This window comes from Microcaecilia unicolor, chromosome 6, assembly GCF_901765095.1.
Source record: "Microcaecilia unicolor chromosome 6, aMicUni1.1, whole genome shotgun sequence".
NCBI classification, from domain to species: Eukaryota; Metazoa; Chordata; class Amphibia; order Gymnophiona; family Siphonopidae; genus Microcaecilia; species Microcaecilia unicolor.
The window spans coordinates 181,657,568-181,682,793 of NC_044036.1; the positions used below are offsets into that span (position 1 = coordinate 181,657,568).

Here is a 25,226-nt window from a genome sequence, read left to right on the forward strand (position 1 = left end):
CAAAGGGCAAACCAGTATTAATTCCTATCTTGTAGAGTTGCAGGTAGGCATAGAGGCCATTGAAGCAAGAGGCAGCATGATCCATCATAACCACTAATCTTGACAGGGACAATGAGACAAAAGAGGAACCATAAGCAGAACAAGAACCAATAGCACGCCTACAAAAATGAGAGACCAGGGGAAATGAACAAGAGAGAGTTAGAAATATGAAAGGTGTGAAAAGGAAGAGAAATTGGATGCTGGCAGGAAGCAACAGAAATGAAGAGAAAGTGAATGAAGAAAGACAAAAGCAAGGAGAAAGGGGGAAATGAACAAAGAGGGAGACAAGTTGGAAATGTGTTACAGAAAAGGGTGAAAAATTAGCAAACTTTAGATGAGACAAGGGCACATAGCGAGGAAGGAAGAGAAGCATATAAAAAACACAGAGAAACAGAGTGTGGAGAGAGGGAAAAGTTAAAATCAGGTAGGTGAGAGAAACAGCAATAAAAGAATGAATGCAATAATAGAGAAGAGAAAGGCAAAGAAAAACAGAGATGGAACTGAAATACGACAAAGAAACAGATAAAGAAGCTGAAAGGTACATACTCTACTCACTGCACAAAGACATGTCTTGCAAACTGGATGGGTGGACAGTTAGGCATATTTTCAAAGCACTTAGCCTTCCAAAGTTCCATAGAAACCTAAGGAACTTTGGAAGGCTAAGTGCTTTGAAAATGTGCCTAATCGTGTATGTGAGTTTTGCATCGTCTGGATAGTAAATGGCTGGGGTGGAAGAACAGGAAGTTTGGGTCTGTTGATGCTGGAGGAGTGTGGGACGGTGTAATTAATAACTGAGTGGGGTGTGAGCATGGAGGTGGAGGGTAGTTATGGTGCAGGGTAGGAGGCAGATGTACAGGAGGTGTCAATGAAAGAAGATGTTGGATTTGGATATGAGATTTAATATGATGCACATTTTCCAAACCAAGCTTAAGGTGAGCTACATTCAAATAAACAAAACATTTCAATTAGAGGAGGGTGTGTCTGCCCATCCATTTCCTTTTCTTCTCTTTATCCTTCCCTTGCTCTTTTCCTACTTCTCTCCTCTGGTCTACTTTCTTCAACACCCTGCTGTTGGTCCAGCCAGCAGGGATATGGGAACCTCCATTGGCTCTTCAAGTTCCATCATCTCACTGCAGTCTGGCATCCTCTTCAACCTCAACCTCCATAGAGCCACCATGGTCCAGCCTCCCTCTTCAGACAGTGGGGGGCACTGGGAACCTCCTCAGCTCTTCATTCTCCATCACATTATCATGGTCTGGCTTCCCATTCCTGAGTGGAGAAGTGGCCTAGTGGTTAGGGTGGTGGACTTTGGTCCTGGGGAACTGAGGAACTGAGTTCAATTCCCACCTCCGGCACAGGCAGTTCCTTGTGACTCTGGGCTAGTCACTTAACCCTCCATTGCCCCATGTAAGCCGCATTGAGCCTGCCATGAGTGGGAAAGCGCGGGGTACAAATGTAACTAAAATAAAATAAATACTGCCACCACTCTGCCTATATGTTCAGCCAGTGGGATGAAGTGGGAACCTTCACCCACACTTGTGCCATCTCAAGTCGGTTCCTATCTTCAGCTGGTGGGATGGGACAGGGACCTTCATCTGTCCTTCTACTGCCACAAGTCCGCCCATATCTTCAGCTGGTGGAATGAGTTGGAGACCTTTACCAGCTTTTGCATCGATGTGAGTCTGCCCATATCTTTAGCAGGTGAGATAGTGGGAACCTTCTCCCGATCTTGCACCAATGTGAATCTGCCCATAACTTGAGCCAGTGGGATAGGGTGGGAACCTTCACCTGCTCTTGCGTTACTGAGGTTCTGGCCTCCTCTTTAAACTAGTAGGAGAAGTGGAGACCTCCGCTAGCACACGCTGACTCTGTCTTTTCTCTGCTGCCTCATACGCCTCTTTTCCCCCTTCCCTAGCTGAAGTTCTAGTTTCAGAAGTACATGTTCTTCTGAAACTAATACTTTAAGGGTAATTCTATAAAAGGGTGCCTATATTTAGCAAGGTGCCTATTTTAGAAATAAAACTAGGTGCTTACTTTCCTTTACGGAATACTAGTGAAAGAGGTTGGATATATGTGTATAATTTAGGCACGGCCCCAACCACAGAACTGGTGCAAGTGTTCGCACCTAAATGCAGGAGATATGAACGTAACTTATGGAATTAAACCCTGGCATTTGCTGCCAGAGAATGTGGTAAAAGCAGTTAGCTTGGCAGAGTTTGAAAAATGGTTTGGATAATTTCCTAAAAGAAAAGTCCATAAGCCATTATTAAGATGGACTTGGGAAAGTCCACTGCTTATTTCTAGGATAAGGAGCATTAAATCTGTTTTACTGTTCTGGGATCTTGCCAAGTACTTGTGACCTGAATAGACCACTGTTGGAAACAGGATACTGGGCTTAATGGACCTTCAGTCTGTCCCAGTATGGCATTGCTTACGTTCTTACGTTCTAATACTATAAGTGTGAGTTTCACCCACCTGTAACATACATTTTGTGTATCATACACACTCATTTAGCACCTAAGTGGAATTTTGGCATATATGCATATATGTGCTCAACTATGCATATAGATCATTACTCTAAACATTTATGTGCGTAACTGGTTCACAAATATTAGCACCTATTTTATAGAATCCCAACAGTTACTACTGCTGGAGCGAAACCTGCTGAAAAATGCAGTACATAGAGACAGGAAACAAATCCAGAGCCAGAGACACAAAAAGAAACAGAGAGAAAATGAATTCAGTTTCAGAATCAAATGTTGGGAAATTCTCTGTCTGTATACATGGTACAAAGTCAGGTCAGACCCATCACTTAAGCACACAAATTACATCTCCTGGCTCAGCTGCCTCCGATACGCAGCGCCTCAAGCAATCAGATCCAGCTGCAGCTAATGGGACTTCAACTGAGGATACTAGGACCTACTTAAAACTCATCTAAATTAACATCTGGAAAGGTCTCTTTCGCAGGGCTTTGGGCCTGTAGCAGCCTATCCACTCAAAACAGATGCTGTTTCCAGTGCTCTGATTGTAACGGACAAAAGTTAGGAAAGTTTCCCTCCGGAAGCTTTGCCTTGAGTGTGGACCAAAGCTGTCAGGTTTTAAATATTCTAAGGGGTTTGTAGGAGAAACTGCAACACCCTGTTCTCTAAGCCTCTGGAGAATCTCTGCTGATCAAAAAGCAGAATCAGAGGCTGAAAAATGCCTCAGCACTTGCTTATGCAATAAGAAAGGATCCAAGTTCCTCTTTTTCCCCAGTGATTTTGTTACCCATGTCAACCTCAGAAGCACTGTCCAACACTCCACAGAAAAGCCAGGGAACTCCAATGTGCGCTCAGTGAATGTCATCAAATATCCAGATTCCTGATACTGAAAGGGTCAAGGGGCTGTTCTGCTTTTGGCTGTAAGCATCCATCCGTTGGCCATGCTTCAGGATGTTTTCTTGCATGCACAGTAAATCCCATATCCGACTCTCACACTCCTCTTCTTTGGCTTGGAGGTACTGGATGATTTTAATCCGCCTTTTCAGGCCTCAGCAGGAAGCGGGGAGACACTAGCCAGTGAGGCAATGACACAGGAGTAGATGTCAATGCCCCGCAGGAACACCTCCTCACTCAGAAATTCATCATGGTCATGCAGCAGGATGGGGGTCTTGTTCATGGGGGAGAAGCCAATCGCTGGAAAACCTGCCTATGAATCAAGAATTAGAAAAGAAAAAATAATATTTTAATCTCAGAATCATTTAGGAGTAAATAATCAGCAGGCAGCAGCGGTCAGCAATTGTTTTCACTGTCGCCAGCTTTATGCCCAGATCTTCAATACTGGCCTAAGTCCAGGCACAAGCATTAATATCCAGGTATGGACAGCATTAACTAATTATATACTGACTCTGGCCCCCTGGACTGCTCACTGAATAGCCGATTTTGACTTAGATGGTTAGTGTTGATATTCAGTCGAACTATCTGGTTAAGTTCCGCTGAATATCAGCGGATAACCCTTCACAGGTGCCTCTCTTGCCCTGTTAAATCACTCTGAATATTCACCCCTTAATATTTGTCTGAACAATGTCCACCCCCCCCCCCCCCCCTCTTTAGTCTAGAACTTTGTTTCACAACTTTCTTGCACTCATGGACCAGCAAATTGGCTGAGAAATTCTTTGTGGACTGGGGAGGTGGAAGCAAAAACTAGAATTTTGTGTTCTCCCCATCCTCCCCCCCCCCCCCCCCCCCCACACTGTCCGTATCCTCCCTAATCAACTTAAAAAAAAAAACTGAGCTGGTGAGGATTCTAAGCCCCGCAAACTGAAAACCTCACTGTGCACCGAAAACTTGCTCTCCACCTCAGCAGTCTACAGTGGCTCCCTGAGCCACCAAAATCAGTACATACATAGTAACATACATAGTAGATGACGGCAGAAAAAGACCTGCATGGTCCATCCAGTCTGCCCAACAAGATAAACTCATATATGTATACCTTACCTTGATTTGTACCTGTCTTTTTCAGGGGTCCAGGCAGATTACATCAATATAACTAGACCTATCTTACACATTTTTCTTTTTGTGAATTTTGGACACTTTCTCTCACAGATACCATTGTTTATTTAAAAGGGTTTTTGTTTTTTTTTGAGGAACCAATGATTTTTCTCTGTAACGGGAGTTTTTCCCATTGGTTTGTTTTTTTACCCTTTTTATAATATTACATGGACCAATGATAAAATCTTGCTCCGAACATAGCTGAGACGCACTCAATAAGGCAGCAGTGCTTGTTTAGGAATGAACTGTCTCTCTAGGAAGTTTTGAAGTCCTTTATTTTGGAAGAATAATTCCATCTTATACTGTGAGTGAAACAGTCCAAATACAAACTGTTTTTCCAATTTGTTCAGCAATATAACTAGGCATACATCTGATGTACAGTCAAATATGAAGTATTAAAATCACGTTTTCTTCAACCCATATTTGTAAAGATATGTTATCGTGGCTTTAAGAACATCTGAAATTAAACTGACTCCCCAAGAAGCCAGACTGTATACAGTGAAATACTAGAGTAAAACAGTGAAACATGACCCCCTGTATTGTGCAAAATATGAAGATACCAGCAGGCTTATTTTCGAGAGAGAAGGACGCCCATCTTTCGACACAAATCGCAAGATAGGCATCCTTCTCACAGGGTCGCCCAAATCGGCATAATCGAAAGCCGATTTTGGGAGTCCCCAACTGCTTTCCGTCGCAGTGAAGACCAAAGTTCCCGGGGGCTTGTCGGAGGCGTAGCGAAGGCGGGATTTGGGCATGCCTGACACATGGGCGTCCTCGACCCATAATGGAAAAAAGAAGGGCGTCCCTGATGAGCACTTGGACGACTTTACTTGGTCCTTTTTTTGTTACAACCAAGCCACGAAAAGGTGCCCGAACTGACCAGATGACCACCGGTGGTCACTAACCCCCTCCCACCCTCAAACAAATGCTTTAAAAATATTTTTTGCCAGACTCTATGCGAGCCTCAAATGTCATACTCAGGTCCATCCCAGCAGTATGCAGGTCCCTGGAACAGTTTTAGTGGGTGCAGTGCACTTCAGACAGGCAGACCCAGGCTCATTCCCCCCCCCCCCCCCCTACCTGTTACACTTGTGGTGGTAAATGTGAACCCTCCAAAACCCACCAGAAACCCACTGTACCCGCTTATAGGTGCCTCCTTTCACCCATAAGGGCTATGGTAGTGGTGTACAGTTGTGGGTAGTGGTTTTTTTTTTGGGGGGGGGGGGATTAGGGGGCTCAGCACACAAGGTAAGGGAGCCATGCACCTGGGAGAAATTTCTAAAGTCCACTGCAGTGCCCCCTAGGGTGCCCGGTTGGTGTCCTGGCATGTGAGGGGGACCAGTGCACTATGAATGCTGACTCCTCCCATAACCAAAGGGCTTGGATTTGGTCGTTTCTGAGATGGGCGTCCTCAGTTTCCATTACCGCCGAAAATCAGAAACGACCAAGTCTAAGGACATCCATCTCTAAGGCCGACCTAAATTTCCAGATTGGGCGTCCCTGACCGTATTATCGAAACGAAAGATGGACGTCCATCTTGTTTCGATAATACGGGTTTCCCCGCCCCTTCACGGGGACGTCCTTTCGATTATGCCCCTCCAGGTGTAAAATTCCAAAAACTAACACACTCCAATAACATTGTTTAGTTAGGGGCCGTTTTACTAAGCAGCGGTAAGCAGTAACTAATGCTTAGCGTGCACTAAAAAGGGTGCACTTTGTGCAGACCAGTAAAAAAAAACTTTGGGGGACTGGTACCAGTCCGCAGACTGGTGATTGGGAAATGCTTGTCTAGAAAACCTCAGTGAGCCAAGCATGAGAAATGAGACAATGACTGTAGATGGGAAGCCTGGGAAAGAGGGAGAATCTAAGAGGGAAAGTGACACAGTGAAAAGCAGGATGGAGAACAGGCAGAATAATGTGAAAGTCACTTCACCGGCAAGAAAAATAAATAAGTAAATAAACTGAAGAAGGAGCTACTTACTGCTCGGAAGAAACGGATATCTGTGGCTGCTGGGAAGATCTCCGGTTGCAATGTCAGGTTCCTGCAGTGCCACAGTCAGACAGAAATGCGACAATTAGAGACAGAGGACATTAATGTGATTCAGATGGCAACTGTATAACTAGGCAGCTGGTGGTAGAAGCCTATTCAGTAAAGGAAGCTAAAAGCCTCTTTTACCGATTCCCGGTGCAGCAAATAAGAGAAAACCCATTCAACTCCTATGGGCTTCCTCTCATTTGCCACGTGGAAATCACTAGCGTGGCTTTGTAAAAGAAGCCCTAAGCACCCAGGATTCATTGTACAATACCAGCGTTAACATGGTATCAATGGGGCTGAAATTCAGACTGGCTAACTCCCATGGGCGGGGTTAAGGCCAGATATTCAATGCCGGGCCATTTCCGGGGACCAGCATTGAATATCCAGTTTATTTTTGGCCGGTTTGAAGATAACTGGCTAGGTCAGTATTCAGACTTAGCCCTGTTATCTTCAAACCGGCCAAAGATACAGCAAGTTTTCAAGCAACCAAATATGGCCACTAAACCTGGTTTCAAAATCGGCAGGTAGTCGGTTATATCGCATTAGCTGCTAACTGCAGATATTCAGCAGAGGATAGCCGGTTATCTCCTGCTGAACATCAAGGGATATAGGGTTAAAATATTATTTAACCAGTCAACAGCCATTCTGGCTTGTTAAATAGCGCTAAATATTGCGCGAAATGTGCCTAACATTTATGTACACGTACTTACAGCAGCCATACAGCTTGTGTTAAGAGTGAGCACCTAAATGCGACAGGTATCTGTGTAACTTACAATATTCTGCCAGTGATGTGTGTAAAGTGGGAGCCCCAGCTAGGTCCTGGCCAAGATCCGCCCTTCTGTATGCCCCCTTGCAAATACGCACCATGTATGTTAAGCAGGTATTTGCAGAACAGTGCTTATGGAGAAGTTCTGCATTTATGCGTGTATATGCCATTATTCTAAACATTTAAACACATAATCTGGAAGGTCCCCCAAGGTTAGGTTGAATTAGTGCTAAGAAGTGCATTTTTTCTAGCAAAAAAAGGTGCCGGTACTCAAATGCCAGGCCACCCTTCAGGGGTGGGGTGATCATTTAGGGACCCCCCCCCCCCCCACAATAGTCAGGCCCCCTGCAACCAGTCACAGAATCTATGGCAAGGCAGAATTGGTCTATTGAACCTGAGCTCTTTCATTATAATTTGGGGACCAATTTTAGTAGACAATGGAAAAGTTGCCGGTACTCAGTACCCCCAAGTACCCCCTCAAAAAAAGCCCTGGTGCTAAGTATCAATAACTGGCCTACATCCTATATAATAATTCTCACCGCCAACGTTCGAATGTGCTAGGGACCGTGCCTCCCTCGGAGGTGGTCTGCTAGGCAGGCACGCAATGACGTCAGTGACAGCTGATTTGAAACCAAAGGGAGGAGTAGCGAAGAGATTGAGAAGAGCACTGAGGAACCAACGCGAAGGGCAGAACAGCACTTCGGCTGTCGGGAGTTTGGGTCCCCCCTCAGCACAGGCAGTCGACAACGGCGGCGGGGGGGGGGGGCGGTTTTCGCCGGGAAGGGGGGCGACAAGGTCACGGAAGGGGGGTCCACGGGCCACAACGCGGGGGCGGGGTTGAAAACGGAGGGAGGGCAGACTGTGAAACACCGAGGGAGGGTGGGGTATTGCCTGCCTAGCGCCCGTTTCCTTGATTTCAGAAACGGGCCTTTTCCTAGTAACTATGTAAGTATTGCCAGCATCCTGTTTCCAACAGTGGGCAATCCAGGTTACAAGTATCTGATAAGATCCCAAAACAGTGCAATACATTTTATGCTGCTTATCCTAGAAATAAGCTGTGGATTTTCCCCAAGTCCATTTTAATAATAGCTTATGAACTTTTCTTTTAGGAAGCTATCCAAACCTTTTTTAAAACCCCGCAAAGCTAACTGCTTTTACAAGTACTAATTTCCAGTCAATAGTCACTATGCGCATATCTGACCCACACCCCTACTCTATAACCAGTGTGAGAAGGAAGAGGCTGTCCTACCCTGGTTAGGCACCTAGAGGGCGCTGTTCCCCTAAAATGTCCAGGGAGAAGGGCTAGGTGAGTCACTAAAGGGAGCCAGTAAGGGGTGTATAGCAGGAGGTCGCTAGGACCGCGGAGAGGCCTGGGGATAGAAACAGGTGCAGCAGGTTATGGGCTGGGTCCTGTTTAGCCATTAACCACTTAAGACCCCACCAGAGTGTGAGGGAGAGGAGAGCTAGCAGCTAAAGAAGAGGGCTGGTAGCTGAAGCAGGAGGATCCCCATGAGAAGTATTGGCTGTGAGCAGGAGGATCCCCATGTGAAGTACTGGCTGAGCCCTTTGGACTGGTGGTGAACTGTGGGTTACCAAGAAGGAAGAACTGTTTAGCTGGGGTAAGAAGGCCCTAGGGTGTCTAGAATAAGAACTGTGTGTTCAAAGAGGTACTGTGTGTCCCAGATGAAAAGACTGTGTGTCTAGAACAGTGAAGAGGTACTGTGTGTCCCAGATGGAAAGACTGTGTGTCTAGAACTGTGTGTTCCCAAGAAGGAAGCTGGCTGGGGTAAGAAGGCCCTAGAGTACCAAGTATAAGAACTGTGTGTTCAAAGAGGGACTGTGTGTCCAAGATGAAAAGACTGTGTGTCTAATGAAAAGACTGTGTGTCTAGAACAGTGAAGAGGTACTGTGTGTCCCAGATGGAAAGACTGTGTGTCTAGAACAGTGAAGAGGGACTGTGTGTCCAAGATGAAAAGACTGGGTGTCTAGAACTGTGTGTTCCCAAGAAGGAAGCTGGCTGGGGTAAGAAGGCCCTAGAGTACCAAGTATAAGAACTGTGTGTTCAAAGAGGGACTGTGTGTCCAAGATGAAAAGACTGTGTGTCTAGAGCTGTGTGCTACACGGAGGAACTGTGTGTCCAGGACTGAGTTAGTACTGAGCCCAAATGCCTGTGTGAGAGGGCTCAGGGGGAAGAAATCTGTGGGTATTGAACTGTGCAAGAAGAAATGTTTGAGCTGGAAGATTGCACTGAGTAGGAAGAAATGGTTAAGCTGGAAGAACTGTTTAAGCTTGAGAAAGTGTTTTAAGCTAAAAGAAGTGTGCCCCAGAGCCGGAAATAAAGATTTGTATGAGAGAAATCCTGTGATGAGTCCTGACTATGAGGCAGATGCAGCAACCAAACGTAAAAAAATCAAAATCGTTAAAGTCCCTAACGATTTTTAAAAAACGAAGAATGCACCAAAAAAAAGTCACACATGCTCAGATCGGTATTCAAACGTACAATGTATCAAAGAATCACAATACACATCGGTAATCGGCCCCTAAATCATGCGCAGAGCAGCCAAGCGTTTTGCTGGCTGCTCTGCGCATGCTGCAAACGTAAAAACAAACAAAAAAAAAAGCCACAACACATACACGTGGCTACCCGGTCAGCAAAATCCAAAAACAAAGGATCGGGAGGGGGCAAGGGCGCTCATCAGGAGCGTCCTGTATGGACGGCCTTGCCCCCCCCCCCCCCCCCCCACTGCTCCCCACTTTCCGCCGCTCCCCCCCCGAAAAAGCAAAATGCTAGCTGCCCCGGTCCCCCTCCCTTCCTGTTCCTGTGTTCTGCAGAGCTAACTCCGCCTCCCGTCATTCTTTCGCCCCGTGCCCCCCCCCCGCTGCCCCCCCTGAGGTCGACTACGCCGCACCCCCCCTCCACCGAGACCCCCCTCCCTATTAACGACCCGAGCAGCACCTCTCACCTCTTTCTGAAGCGCTGCACGGGCAGGAAGATCTATTGTGTTGGTTGTAGAGTCTCCATGACGTCTCTTCTTCCCTGGCCCAGGCCCCGCCTCCTTCTGACGTAGGTTACTTACGTCAGAAGGAGGCGGGGCCTAGGCCAGGGAAGAAGAGACGTCATGGAGACTACAACCAACACAATAGATCTTCCTGCCCGTGCAGCGCTTCAGAAAGAGGTGAGAGGCGCTGCTCGGGTCGTTAATAGGAAGGGGGGTCTCGGTGGAGGGGGGGAGCGGCGTAGTCGACCTCAGGGGGGGCAGCTGGGGCGGGGCACGGGGCAGAAGAATGACGGGAGGCGGAGTTAGCTCTGCAGAACACAGGAACAGGAAGGGAGGGGGACCGGGGCAGCTAGCATTTTGCTTTTTCGGGGGGGGGAGGGGGGGAGCGACAGAAAGTGGGGAGCAGCGGGGGGGGGGGGGGCAAGGCCGTCCATACAGGACGCTCCTGATGAGCGCCCTTGCCCCCTCCCGATCCTTTTTTTATTTTTTTTATTTGATGTGTTTTCTGACGTCCTTTGGACCAATCACAGCGCTTTTAGCTCTGCTAATGCGCTGGGATTGGCTCAAAGTTTGTTTATTTTTTCACTTAATGATTTTTCCTGGCACAGAGCTGTCCTAACGAGAGGTCCAGACCTCTCGTTAGATTTCCTGCCTTTTTCCTGCGTAAAGGCAATCGGAAAAGGTTAGTGCATGTCGTTTCAATGGGGTTTTCACACTAATTGCTCATCTCCATTCCGTTTTCGTTAGCTGCTGGCTTCCTCGGTAAAAGCCCTTTGATGCATGCAACGGATCAAATTTTCCTCGTTGGAGGGTCATTAAAGGCTCATTTAGCTTTAGTGCATCTGCCTCTATGTTTGCTTTTTGAGAATCAGGTCACCCCGAGTAGAAAGGGGTTGTAGACTAATTTGCATAAAATCTGCATACTGAGAACCAGCTCACCCTGAGTGAAAGAGGGATCTGGGATCCTGAGGTGGGAGCTTCATCTTCACAATAGCCTCATCATTTTCACACCAGTATAGTGAGCACTCCAAAGAGGGTGTGGCCAAGGGAGGGGCATGGGCAGCATTTAGGTGAAATGTTATAGAATATTTGTATTTCTGCGTCTGACAGTAGTTAGGCTCAAGCATTTGCATCAGCTGCCTGGGTTCGTAACACAATTCCCATTGGTCCGTCCTCACGTCTGAATGTGATAACGTCAGATGGTGGCTCAATGAGAGGGAAGGGAAACCAGCACCAGCCAGCCACAGAATGTTGGAGGTGAGGAAAAAATCACGGGAGAATCGCCCACTCCCTCCCCCGTCTTCCGAGTTCCAGACCCCTGCGCCTCCCTCCCTCTCTCCTCCAAGTGGCAGCCCGACCTGCGTTGCCCGCTCTCTTCTCCCAGTCCTCCGCCTGCTCCTCGCCTTCCTGCGTGCCGGCCTGAATTTAAAAGTTCTTACCTCGGGGTCCGGCGCCAGCAGTGAAAGTCGAGCAGGCACGGCGCTTCAGCCTGCCTTCCCTTCTGTCTCAGCTCTGCCTCTGGTCACGCCCTTCCAGAAACAGGAAATGAGGGCGGGACCAGAGGCAGAGCTGAGACAGAAGGGAAGGCAGGTTGAAGCGCCATGCCTGCTCAACTTTCACTGCTGCCGCCGGACCACGAGGTAAGAACTTTTAAATTCTGGGCGGCAAGCAGGAAGGCGAGGGGCAGGCGGAAGACTGGGAGAAGACGGTGGGCAACGCAGGTCGGGCTGCCACTCAGAGGGAAGAGAGAGAGAGGGAGGGAAGCGCGGGGGTCTGGAACTCGGAGGGGAGGTGGGAGGGAGGGGGTAAACATAAGAAGAAGAAGGTGTGCACGTTTAAACAAACCACATGAAAGCATGTTCTGGGTTCGCGCTTAGCTGAAATGCAAGTGGAGTTGCACATGACATCGTACTTCACAAGCTAACATTTATGTTTGCTCTTCAGCAAGCAGAAATGTCAGGGACTTCAATCTAGCTGCGATTTCTACCAGTTTACTGCTAGTGTTTTATAAAGTCACATAATGAATCTGTTTGTTAATATGCTCAGGGGCAGAGGAACGCCTTTTTGTTTGGGGGGCAGTCAATTTCAATCCCCAATCACACCCCCCAGCTGTGCTACCAACCCCACCACTCAGCTCCTCCATCTTTAACTTTCCCTGCATACGCCCTTGCTTCTGTCACACCCTACTCCCAGTATCTGTCTTTTCCCTCCTTCTCTCACCACAGCCCCTGCAACAGTTCCCAGGCCCAGCATTAGACCCCCCCCCCCAAACTCTACCCCTCAATTGCCAACACCTGTAGCAACAAATAATTACGAATACCGCTGTGTTGCCCTATTTACTGGTAGCTGCAAAAGGTCAGCTCAGAGCTCCCCTTGGAATCAGTGGATTGATGATGTAAAATATCCTTCCACAGGGCCGTGCCAAGGGTCTCTGGCGCCCCCCTGCAGACTACCAGTTGGTGGCGCCCCCCCCCCCCCCCCCCACACCTGCCTGGCTCCAAGGCAGCGATTCCCCTCTCTCCCCTGCCCTCCCGCTCCCAAGTAGGAACTGCCCGCCCTCTTCTCCCCCCCCAAGATCCCGTTCCTTTTTTTTTTTTCTTTTAAATTTACCTTCCTCCAGCAGCGCAGCGTCATTGAAGGAGGCGGCGCTCCCAGTCCCGACGTCTCTAGCCTTCCCTTGTTCGCTGCTCACTGCCCCGCCTTCTTCTGACGTCATCCTTGACTTTAGTTGCTCGGCTTATTGTGTGTTATGCACTTTATCAGCCAGGCAAGCTTCCTCATTAGTCAGAAAAACCTCCAATAGTGTTATCCCTGCAATGGTGCACTATTTCACTGTAGCTATGCATTTTATCTCTACAGTTGTGCACTGTTGCAATGTAACTATGCTAAAGAAATCTTTTTAAAATGGGCGCTTATCTGTAGCGTGGCTTTTCGTCAACAATGAAACGGGCCCTAGGAAGGCTGTCATGTAAGCTTTTTTTTTCTCTCTCCCCTGCCCTCCCCTCATGTCCAGCGATTCTCCTCTTCCCTGCCCTCCCATCCGTGTCCCGCGATTCTCTCCTCTACTGTCCTCCCATCCCACCCATGTCCATCAATTCTCCTCTGCCCTGCCCTCCCCTACCTCCCCTCGATGTCCCGCGATTCTCTCCTCTACTCTATTCTCCTCCCATCCCATCCCATCCATTCTCCTCTGCCCTGCCCTCCCCTTCCTCCCTCCCTTCGCGATTCTCTCCTCCCCTCGATTTGTATCTGAACGTTCTCTGGCTGGCTGGCGCTGGCTTCCCTTCCCTCTCACTGTTCCGCCCTCTGACGTCATTACGTTTTGACGCAAGGGTGGGGCAATGAGTGGTTACGGATGTTACGAACCCAGGCATCCAGATGCAGAACGTTGGAGGTGCAAATTATTATATAGGGTATCACCAAAAGTCACAAGTCTTAGATATGCTGCACTACGAAAAATCTACACCAAGACCTTTAAAAATCTGCATCTCTGAGTAAGAGCTTTTCTGTTACCAGTGGTGTGCTGAAGGTTTCAGTTCTTGGTCTGGTTCTTGCTAATATTTTTGCAAGTGATATTGCAAAAGTGCTGTCTGGTAAGGTTTGCCTTCTTGTGGATGATACCAGGACTGGCAATAGGGTAGACACCCCTGAAAGTATGGCTAACATGAAGAGGAACCTAGCAAAGCTTGAAGAATGGTCCAGAATCTGGCAGCTAAGATTAAATGCTAAAATAGGCAGAGTCCTGTAAACATAAAAGAACATAAAAATAGCCATACTGGGTCAGACCAATGATCCTAGCCCAGTATCCTGCTTCCAACAGTGGCCAATCCAGGTCACAAGTATCCTGACAAAATCCCAAATAGTAGCAAGATTCATGCTAGTCATTGTACTTTTGAAAGAGTAAAAAAACTGACTTACATTTACCCGTTCTATGATGCGCAGGATTTTGTAGACCTCTATCATATCCCCCCTCAGCCGTCTCTTTTCCAAGCTGAAGAGGCCTAACCTCATAAGCCTTTCCTCATATGAGAGGAGTTCCATCCCCTTTATCATTCTGGTCACCTTTCTTTCAACCTTTTCTAATTCTGTTGTATCTTTTTTAAGATACAGCGACCGGAATTGCACACAATACTCAAGGTGTGGTTGCACCATGGAACGATAACAGAGGCATTATAATATTATTTCTTTTGTTTTCTAATAATTCCCAGCATTCTGTTTGCTTTTTTGGTCACCGCCACACACTGGGCAGAAAATTTCAGAATGTTATCCACAATGACACCTAGATCTTTTCCTTGGGTGCTGACTCCTAGGGTGGGACCTATCATCAAATCATAGGAGCCAACTTTTCATAATTATTGGGGGGTGCTAAGCCCAATGGAAATAACTCCTCCATGAACATATACAAGGAATTTTCTCAATATTAGGGGTGCTCAAGCACCCACAGAGCCGGCTCCTATGCATCAAATAACTATGATTTGGATTATTCTTCCCAATGTGCATTTACTTATTTATTTTTAAAAACTTATATACCAGCTATAACTAGATCGTTTCCATAAAAAACACTCACAATCTATAAAACAATGTTAAAAAAAATTTAAAACAAGGCATAACGACATTGTCCAGCATTAAGTAACATGTCCACATTAAATCTTCTCTGCCATTTAGATGCCCAGACTTCCAACTTCCTAAGTTCTTCCTGCAATTTTTCAAAATCCACATAGTTTTATGTCATCTGCAAACTTAATTACCACACTCGTCATTCTCGTTTCCAGATCATTAATAAATATGTTAAATAGCACCGGTCCCAGTACAGATCCCTGTGGCACTCCACTAATCACCCTCCTCCACTGAGAAAAATGGCCATTTAAGCCTATCCCCTGTTTTCCATCGATCAACCAATCCAGAACAGAACATTGCCTCCTATCCCATGAATTTGGCCTGAAAAAACCCGAGACAGAATTATAATATAAGGGGTGAAGTCAGGGCTGGCTCAAGGGATAGTGGTGCCCCGAGCCAACTTGCTTTAGTGCCCCCCCCCCCCCCCCCCCAACATTGTATTGCTTCCAGCATCTTCTCCCTTCCCCCTGTGGGGCTGGCATCTCTCCCCCCCTCCCCGCAAATCTGGCACTGATCCCTCACCTCTCTCACTCTCAGTTGGTGGCAGTGGCAGCTTGACAGGCTGAATTCAGCCGGCCCCTGGGTCTTCTCTCTGCCACATCCAGCCTACAGGAAATTGCATCAGAGGAGGCAGGATGTAGCAGAGGGAAGACCCAGGGGCTGTCATGTCGCTGCTGCTGCTGCCACCGGCTACCAATGTAAACTTTACAGGACCATGGCGGCCTGAGAGAGGTGAGGGAGCAGTGCCAGACCTGCGGGGAGGGGGAAAGAGAGACTGGATGGGGGGAGAGATGCCAGATCAGCGGGGAAGGGAAGAAAGAAGGAAGGGGAGAACGGGACAGGGGGAGAAAAAGTTTAGCCTGTAGATCACGTGAGGTCAGAGGCTCGGTATTTTGGTGCACTTAATCACTAGCGCCCTGGGCCAGAGCCTCACATGGTCCAATGGTTAAGCTGGCCCTGGGTGAAGTCCTTTGTGCACGAAAAAGAGTAGGATTTGAAGGTGATCATATCTGATGATCTTAATGTGGCCAAAACGGTAGAAAAGGTGGGGAAAAACCAGAAGGATGCTTGAGTGCACAGGGAGAGGAATGGCCAGCAGGAAAATGGAGGTGATGATGCTCCTGTATAAGACTCTGGTGAGACCTAATTTAGAATATCGTGTACAACTCTGGTGACCACACCTTCAAAAAAATAAACAGGATGGAGTTGGTCCAGAGGGCGGCTACTAAAACGGACAGTGGTCTTTATCATAATGCATATGGGAAGATCTCAATATGTATACTTTGGAAGAAAGAGGGGCATAGGATGAAGGTGAAAAAGGATAGACTCAGAAGTAACCTGAGGAAATACTTCTTTATGGAAAAGGGTGTTGAATGTATGAATGGCCTCCCAGTGAAGGTGGTGAAGAATTCAAGGAAGAGCTCCTGCCTTTTTTAGCATTAAATCTTAGTTGCCAGACTCTAGCCCATTTTTAAGCAATATCTAATCTGATTATGAGTGAAGTTTTTGAAGATGCTATGATGACTGGGGACCAAGTACTGCAATATATGTATGTAAATACAGGGCTCAGTATACAAAGGGTTTCAGCTCTGACAGCTGTGCTCCTAAATTGGCTTCTTTGAATGTTTACTAGTGCTGAGTGCACAACATTATACTCAAAATGCCAATAACCAAAACCATAAGAAGCATCATATCCAGTTCAGAAAAGACCTGAAAACCTACCTTTTCAAAAAATTCTATAACTAAATACATAAACTACAGATGCTCTACAATACTTTCTAACTGATAAACACTACTGTGACTTCATCTAAATGTAAAATTGTCAGCCACTTTGAACCAAAACCAGTTTTTGGAAAATAGTGGGATACAAGAATAAATAAATAAAACAAACTCCAGAATTTAGGAGCTATTTAGAGTGGGGGAAAATGAAGCACTCATTTTCAGTACTAAGCTCATAAATTAGGTTCATAAATCTAGGCAAATAAGTACCAGGCTTAAGTTTATAAGCATAACTTTTAAGCTCCAAAATTAAGATTAAGTTTTTGGCTGAAAATTTAGGCTGCTAAATCTGGATGAAAATAGGGCACAAATCTAAGAGCCTAACCAGGACTATTTATTTTCGAGCTCAGCTTAGTGCTTTGTTTTGTAATGCTAAGTTTGGGATTTTATATAAGTTTATAATATAATGCTTTGTTTTAGGTTGTATGTAAGTTTAATTAGGAGCCATTCAAAATTCTGAGATGTGTGACATAAATTTAAAAAGTAAATAGATAAATAAAACAAATAATGTTTTCCTAGATCCCTCCTCACGTTACCCACACCTTCCATGGCGCCTCCCCTGTTGCAGATTTTGGTATTTTCCACTGATAAAGTATTTTATATTACATTCAATGTGTTGGTTTAATCATGAATTAATAATGAGTGTGACTGTCGGACAGACTGGATGAACCGTTCAGGTGTTTATCTGCTGTCATTTACTATGTTAGAAGAAGACAAACCTTTCCTGACAGTCCTGCGAATGATGCAGAGACCCTCCTTATGACCCTCTTCCTTCTATAAACCTCATTCCCCAGCAGCCCTGGTGCTGTCCCCTACAGCTTCTCTCACTCTTCAGGCTCATTTTTGAAAGAGAAGGATGTCCATCTTTCGACATAAATCGGAAGATGGACGCCCTTCTCACAGAGACGTCCAAATCGGTATAATCGAAACCCGATTTTGCATGTCTACAACTGCAGTCCTTCGCAAGGACATCCACATTTCAAGGGGGCATGTCGGAGGCGGGACTTGGCCGTGCCTAACACTTGGACATCTTTGACCCATAATCGATAAAAGCAAAGACGTCCATGATGAACACTTGGACATTTTCACCTGGACGTGCTTTTTTTACGACGAAGGCACAAAAAGGTGCCCAAAATGACCACCGGAGGGAATCGGGGATGACGTCCCATTACTCCGCCAGTGGTCACTAACCCCCTCCCACCCTCAAAAAACATCCTTGGATTTGGACGGCTGAGACGGTATTTTTGAAACGAAAGATGGATGTCCATTTTTTTTTCGAAAATACGGTTTTCCCCGCCCCTGGATTTCGACATTTTACAAAGACGTCCAAATCACAACTTGGACGTTTCTTTTGAAAATGCCCCTCTCTTGAGTTCTTGCATGCTCTTCCCCACAGTTACTATTTGTGACCTTCTCTGGGAAAAGGTGACTAAAGTAGCTGATCCAAAACGTTGAGAATGGCTCATTTTTCATGTCATGGGGCCATAAGCAGCCTGAAAAAGTTACATATCTATGAATCGAGGTATGTTTCCAGTAACTGTGTCTGTGTGAAACAGAATAGTACCATGCGTGTTTGCTTGTTTTATGTACACGTAATTTGTGTGTTGTTTTGGTTGGGGTAGCAATGTTGGAGGAGGATTAGATGGGTTAGCAGAGAGAGTTAATACTCACATTTCCCTGAAAGGTTCACTGAACGCCTTCCACCATGGGTCCGACTCATCTGTGGAAGTAACTTTCTTATTCATACATTTCTATAGAAGAAACAGATATCAGGAATTCATAGCTGGAGAGGGAAGAAGGTGTTACAGAGCAGTAGTCACATTCATTGGGGGCAGTCAGCTCCTCCCTCTTACCATCCACCAATCTGTGATAAAAAGTGGCCTTAGCATGTCTTTATACAGGTCATTCCCACACACTAAGGCCATTTTTATCGCTAGGGTAAAACGGCCACATGCTAATTTTCCTATTCGCATGTGGCCATTAGTGCGTGAGAGCCCACCTCCACCCATTGTATAGGCAGTAAGGGCTCCTGCGCTTATCGGTTAGCACACAGCAACGGAGCTGCACTAACTGATTAACGCAGAACATATCAACTCTCTGCCACAGACCCGCCCCCAACACTAAAAAATAAATTTTATTTTTTAGCATGTGGGTAGTGCGCGCACATGCAAATTATTATGGGACACCTGAGTACACCCCGTGGTAAGCCATTCTTGCTGTGGTAAGCACGCGCTGGTGTTTACTGCAGCTTTCTAAAAGGGTCCCAGAGTAAGCTTTGGAAGAAAGCTAACTAGTAGCTACTTCCCTTCCTCCAGCTCCAAAAACAATTCAGTAGCAGCTTCTTTAGAACTGGTTCAAGCTCCACTTCTGGGCATACATGAGAAGTAAAGGCAGCTGGGTCTGGGGAGAGGTCCTGTGCAAGGTGGCAGATTCTAGATGCGACACTAGAAGGGACAGTGCCTGTGCTCCCATCACCACTTACCTGGTGGAATTTGTAGGTCACACCTTCACCAGCTGCTTGGCACCAGGATTTCACCTGCTCCTCAAACACCTGTGATGGTACAATGGAGAGAAAAAGGAGACAGTTACTGAAGAGAAGATGGGGTAGCAGTCAAGGGCAAAAGGAGGAGAGAAGGAAGCAGCAGCAGGACAGCAAAACAGGAAGGAGAATCAGGAAGACAAGAGGATAAAGTTAGAGGCTGAAGGGGAGACAGGAAAGAAATATAGTACTCACACTGCCTCCGAGTGCAACATGATTTAGGCATTAGCACCAGAATTTACTCCGCCTCTTGAGTACAGAAAGCTTCACTCACTACTTTAGTCCCGTCAGGATTCACACTCATAACTTCAGCACACTAATATCACATTCACAGTCCCCAGTCTACTAATATTCGGGGATCAATGTACCTCTAAATCCACGGTAGGGGAAATCCGTAAATCAAAAGTCACAGTCAGTTCAGAAGGAATGACGTTGTAGGACACGCCACCGTTCACTTTGGTCAAGTTGACTGTGGTGACATCCCCCAGGGTAAGGCCTGGCATCGAGTTTAATCTTTAGAGATAAAAAGAGACTCAATCTTAGATTCAGCAATCCAAAATACAGGTTACCTACATTTGATATACCACCCATCAATATGATTTTCTAAACCAGTGGTTCCCAAATCTGTCCTTGTGGAACTGCCAGTAAGTCAGGTTTTCAGGATATCCACAATGAATATTCATGAGGGAGATTTGCATGCAGTAGAGAATATCTAAGCGGTTTACAAAATAAGCAAAACAAATAAAGGGGCTAGAAAAACAGGAGAAACACAAAGAGGGGGCCTAGAATACATCATAATAGTAGATTGTAAATTAAAAATGATCAAAACCTATTAACCAAACTAAGAAACAAAGGAAAAGGTAAGGTATAAGACAAATTTTATTTATTTATTTTTGTTATATTTTGGCTGATCAGGGAGCCAACCTTGCTGAGAAACCAATGTCTGTATTTAGAACATCAGGCACTGATCAAGTCCAAATTGGAGGGCATTTAGTCATGGGGGGGAGATTTTAATCTTACTTCAGACCCTATCTTGGATAATTCAGCACAGGGGGTTGACTATGGGCGTGCGGACAGAAAACAATTGAAAACACTATTCTCGACTTGGGGCAACGCCTGCACCCAGGAGAAAGGAACTATACCTGCTTCTCGGGGGGTGCACGATAACCACTCTAGAATTGATTTCTGGGGAGTAGATAAGGCTGTTCTTATCTGGGTGTAGGATGCTATCATCGAGCCTCAACTTTGGTCAGATCATGTACTGGTATGATTTCCTTTACAAAATGTTCAAGAGCAGTATGGTTGTTAATACTGGAGGTTCGATGAAAGCATCTTCTTGAATCTGCAGAATGTGACAACTGGAGGAGGTTTTAAAAGACTGCATCCGCTTTAATGACTTAGCTGAAATTTCCCCTAGGATGTTTTCGGAAGGGATGAAGGCAGTTATGAGAGGGAAGATCATCTCCCTAGGGACACATAGGCATAAAGAGCAGGCACAGAAAAAAGAAGCTCTAGGAAAGCAGCTTAAGCAAGCTACAGGGTCTGTGAGGCTCCTTGCCAAGGTGGAGACCATTCGTAACACTCTTAAAGAACTACAAGGGCTTCAACAGGAATATTCTGAAACTGGAAATAGAGCAGGTAGATTACTAGCCCATAAGTTAAAGAAAAAAAAAAAAGCTCACGAATCATATCACCATCATAAAAGATTCAGAGGGCCATAACTGTAGAGACCCCTCACAAATTGGCATGATGTTTACTTGTTTTATCAGGCATTATATACACCTGAGTCTTTAATTGATAAGAGGGATATTGACGCTTACTTTAACCAGGCGGAGCTACTGAGCTTAACACCAGGAGAGGAGGCGTGGCCTAATGGTTAGTGCAGCAGGCTTTGATCCTGGCAACCTGGGTTCAATTCCCACTGCAGCTCCTTGTGGGCAAGCCACTTAACCCTCCATTGCCCCAGGTACAAAAACTTTAGATTGTGAGTCCTCTGAGGTCAGAGATAGTACCTGCATATAATGTCTACAGCACTGCATACATCTAGTAGCGCTATAGAAATGATTAGTAGTAGTAGTAGTAATAGTAGAGAGGCCGAACAGTTGTCAGCACCAATAACAGAGGCTGAGACATTATGGGCTATTAAATCGCTGCCTCATGGTAAGGCTCCAGGACTTGATGGATTTATTAATCAATTTATTAAACATTTTTGTTAGAGGCTTCACTAGAAATCTTTTGAGGTGTTTGTAAGTTTGCAAGAAGGGGATGAATTTCCTCATTCCTGCAGGCAGTGGCGTACCAAGGGGGGGGGGGGGGGCGGTGGGGCGGTCCGCCCCGGGTGCACGCCACTGGGGGGTGCCACGGCGCGCACCTGCTGCGAGAGTTCGCTAACTTCTCTCGTTCGCTGCAGCTCCCTCTGCCCCGGAGCTGCAGCGAACGAGCAAAGTTAGTAAACTCGCAGCAGGCGAGCGCTGCGGCACCACCCCACAGCGGCATGCACCCGGGGGGGGGGGGCGCTACACCCGGGGGGGCGGGGGGCCGCCCCGGGTGTCCGCCCCCCCCTAGGAACGCCACTGCCTGCAGGCTAGCAGGAGTAACTCTCATACTAAAGCCAGGCAAGGTCCCTATCAATGCGGGTCTTATTGCCCATATCATTGGTTGGGATAGATAACAAGATTTTCATTATAATTTTAGCCAAACACTTACAAGCTTATATGGTCAAATTTATACAGGATGACCAGAAGGACTTTATCATGGAGCGTGAAACATTTGACAACATAAGGAGTGTGTTGTATATTATCCATTCTGCTAGAGAGATAGGAGATCCAGTTTTGATATTAGGAATAGACACAGAAAAAGTCTTTGATCGGGTATTGAGAACACTAGCCAAGGTGGGTGTCACAGGGAATTTCATCAAGTACAACAATAAGGTGTCAGTGTTGCTTATAATACAGTTTTTTTTTGTCTAGCTGAGACCTCAGTTTGGGGTTTCAAGCACACCAATTATTTATGGTGAATGCTTAAAGGCATCCGACTCGTCACTGGTCCCTTTAATGTGCTTGTGTTTGTAATGAAACCAAGATTTTTAGAAAATTCTTTGTTTTTTGCCTTTTTTTTTACATTTGTACCCCGCGCTTTCCCACTCATGGCAGGCTCAATGCGGCTTACATGGGGCAATGGAGGGTTAAGTGACTTGCCCAGAGTCACAAGGAGCTGCCTGTGCCTGAAGTGGGAATCGAACTCAGTTCCTCAGTTCCCCAGGACCAAAGTCCACCACCCTAACCACTAGGCCACTCCTCCAATCCAATTTGTTATTTTTCCTTTCTTTAAAGTTATATTATGCTGTTGAATTTACTTAGCTTTTTCAGTGAAAGCTAGACAAAAAAACTATATTATAAGCAACATAGACACCTTATTGTTATACTTGCACAAATTAGTTTGTTTGGTTGCGAAATTTTTTTAGGTCTGACTCATTGTGACGGACTTGACAGGGAATTTTATGACATGGGTGAAAGTTATCTGTCCCTGCCTCTCTGCATTTGAATTGATTCTTCTTCAGCGCAGGAACTGCAGTATATATTGACTATTTATGACATTTACCAGTGAATATATATGGAAACCAGTATGACCACTGATGAAAGTTATCCGAAACATGGCCAGCTTTTGACTAAAGTGGATTTTGTTTGTTGCATGTCTAAACTGACTGCCCTGCATCAGAACAGATTGCAAAAGTTTTGAAAAGAAACAGGTACCAGGACTTTTGCAATGGAGAGATGGAGTTGGACATTAAAGTGCCTATGGGGATTTGTTCTGTTAAAGACAGTTCCTCTCACATTTACAGTTAATGGGACAGAGGAGGGGAGAAGGGAATGTCATAAGACAGCAGGAGGACTTTTTTTCTCTCGAAATTGTCCAAGTTGCAATTTTCAACACTCCAGTTTTAGACATTTTGCTTCACAGTTCATCCAAATTTCAAGGGGGCATGTTTTGGGCGGCACCAAAAGATAGATTTTTTTTTGCAATAATAGAAAAAAATGAAAACTTCTAGGGCAAAAATTAAGAGTTTTTACATAGACCTGTTTCAATCATGACTAAGTGACCAAAATGTGCCTTAAATGACCAAATGACCACTGGCGGGATTAAGAAATAAACCCCCTTACTCCTTTAGTGGTCACTGACCTTCTCCCCCCCCCCCCCAAAAAAAAAAAAAAAAACTGTGTGAAAAACAGTACATACTAGCCTCTATGACAGCTTCAGATATGATGGCCAGTCTTATTAGAGCAGCAAGCAGGTCCCTGGAGTAGCCTAGTGGTTGGGCCTGTACGCTGTAGAGAAGGGGACCCAGGCCCAAATCCCATTTTAACTGGTACACTCGTGGTGGAAAGTGTGAGCCCTTCAAAATCCACCTACTGACACCTGCAGCCATAAGGGCTATTGTAGTGTTGTACATTTAAGTACAGTAGATTTTTGGTGAGTTTTGGAGGGCTCACCATACAATATAAGGGGATAACGGTGAGATGTGTACCTGGAACCTTTTATGTGAAGTTCACTGCAGTGCCCCCTATGGTGCCCCATTGCTCTCCTGGGATGTCTGTGTGGCTAGTCTACTAAGAATGCTGGCTCCGCCTACATCCCAATGACTTGATGTTGTGCATTTTTCATTTGGACCTTTTTTTATTTTTTAAAGAAAATGGTCAAAAGATAGACTCACTAAGCACAAAAACACCTAGCAAACAGCCATTTTCAAAACAAAAAGACATTTTTCTCTTTCGAAAATACCTGTATTTGCCACTTGAATTTGGGTTGTTTTGAACAAAGCATCCAAAGTCAGACTTAAATGTCATATCGAAAATGCCCCTCTTAATCAGTCAATGTTGGGGTAACTGAAATCACCCATAGTTTTGCCAAATTTGCTAGCTTTTCTCATGTCTGCTAACGTATCTTCATCTGTTTGATTGTTCTGGCCTGGCGGACGGTAGTACAGCCCTATGTGTATATTTTTTCCCTTCACACAGAGAATTTCTATCCATAAGGATTTCAAGTTGCTGTCTGTTTCATGCAGAATTTTTATTTTGTTTGACTCAATGCCTTGTTTAACGTAGAGCGCAACCCCCTTCCAATTTGATCCGCCCTATCATTGCAATATAATTTATACCCTGGTAACCTTAGTGTCCCAATGATTGTCCTCCTTCCACCAGGTCTCCGAGATACCTATTGAATCTATTATATCCAGAGTAGAGCTTCCTCTAAACACAAAACACAATCAGCACAGAGTACAAACAGAGCAGAGCCTCCCCTAACACAGAAAAGAACCAGAACAGAGCCTCCCCTAATGCCAAATTGAAACAGAGCAGAGCTTATAAATACATAAGTATTGCCATACTGGGACAGACACTCCCTTATAGCTTGCCACTGAAAGGAATTTCGACAACTCTAATGCTGAACTTGTCTTGACTCTCGAGCTAAAAAACTTAGGGAGGGCCCTATCAGACACCAATGAGACTGAGGAACTGTATTTTTTTGGCGAGGGTAATGTATTTGATGTATATGCAGGTATTTTGTCACTAGTGGGATCACAATCTAAGGGTTATTTTGGTACCTGGCAGGGCCGCCGAGAGACTGAGCCAGGTCCGGAGCAAGGCCACCGCCGCCGCCACCCCCCCAATCGCTACCACTGTCACCTCCCTCTCCTGCTCTCAGGCCGCCGGTGCCACAGTCCCCAGTTTCCACCCGCCCACCCCCGTCAACAGCCCCCCTTCCGTCCGCCACCGGGCCCCCCTGTATTCAAATCGGCAGCGCCTCACCTCTGTGTGAAAGCGGCAGATCGCCTCCCTTCGGACCCTCCCTGTGTCCCGCCCTTGCAGAAACTGGAAGTTACATCAGATGAGGGCGGGACACAGTGAGGGAAGGCCCGAAGGGAGGC

The 25,226-nt window shown here is 46.0% G+C and overlaps 1 protein-coding gene across 11 annotated transcripts in view; it reads right to left on the bottom strand.

Moving 5' to 3' along the window:
• Positions 1-2,404: 2,404 nt before the first annotated feature.
• ACY1 (aminoacylase 1) overlaps positions 2,405-25,226 on the bottom strand; it is a 74,623-nt gene continuing 51,801 nt past the window's right edge. For all 11 annotated transcript variants that reach the window (XM_030205860.1, XM_030205861.1, XM_030205865.1 and 8 more), the window contains 5 exons: positions 19,672-19,816; positions 19,247-19,315; positions 18,436-18,515; positions 6,550-6,610; positions 2,405-3,726 (listed from right to left, as the gene is read on the bottom strand). In XM_030205860.1, the coding sequence (XP_030061720.1) occupies positions 3,562-3,726; positions 6,550-6,610; positions 18,436-18,515; positions 19,247-19,315; positions 19,672-19,816 (520 nt within the window). In that variant the 3' untranslated portion in view covers positions 2,405-3,561. The remainder of the gene's footprint in view (positions 3,727-6,549; positions 6,611-18,435; positions 18,516-19,246; positions 19,316-19,671; positions 19,817-25,226) is intronic.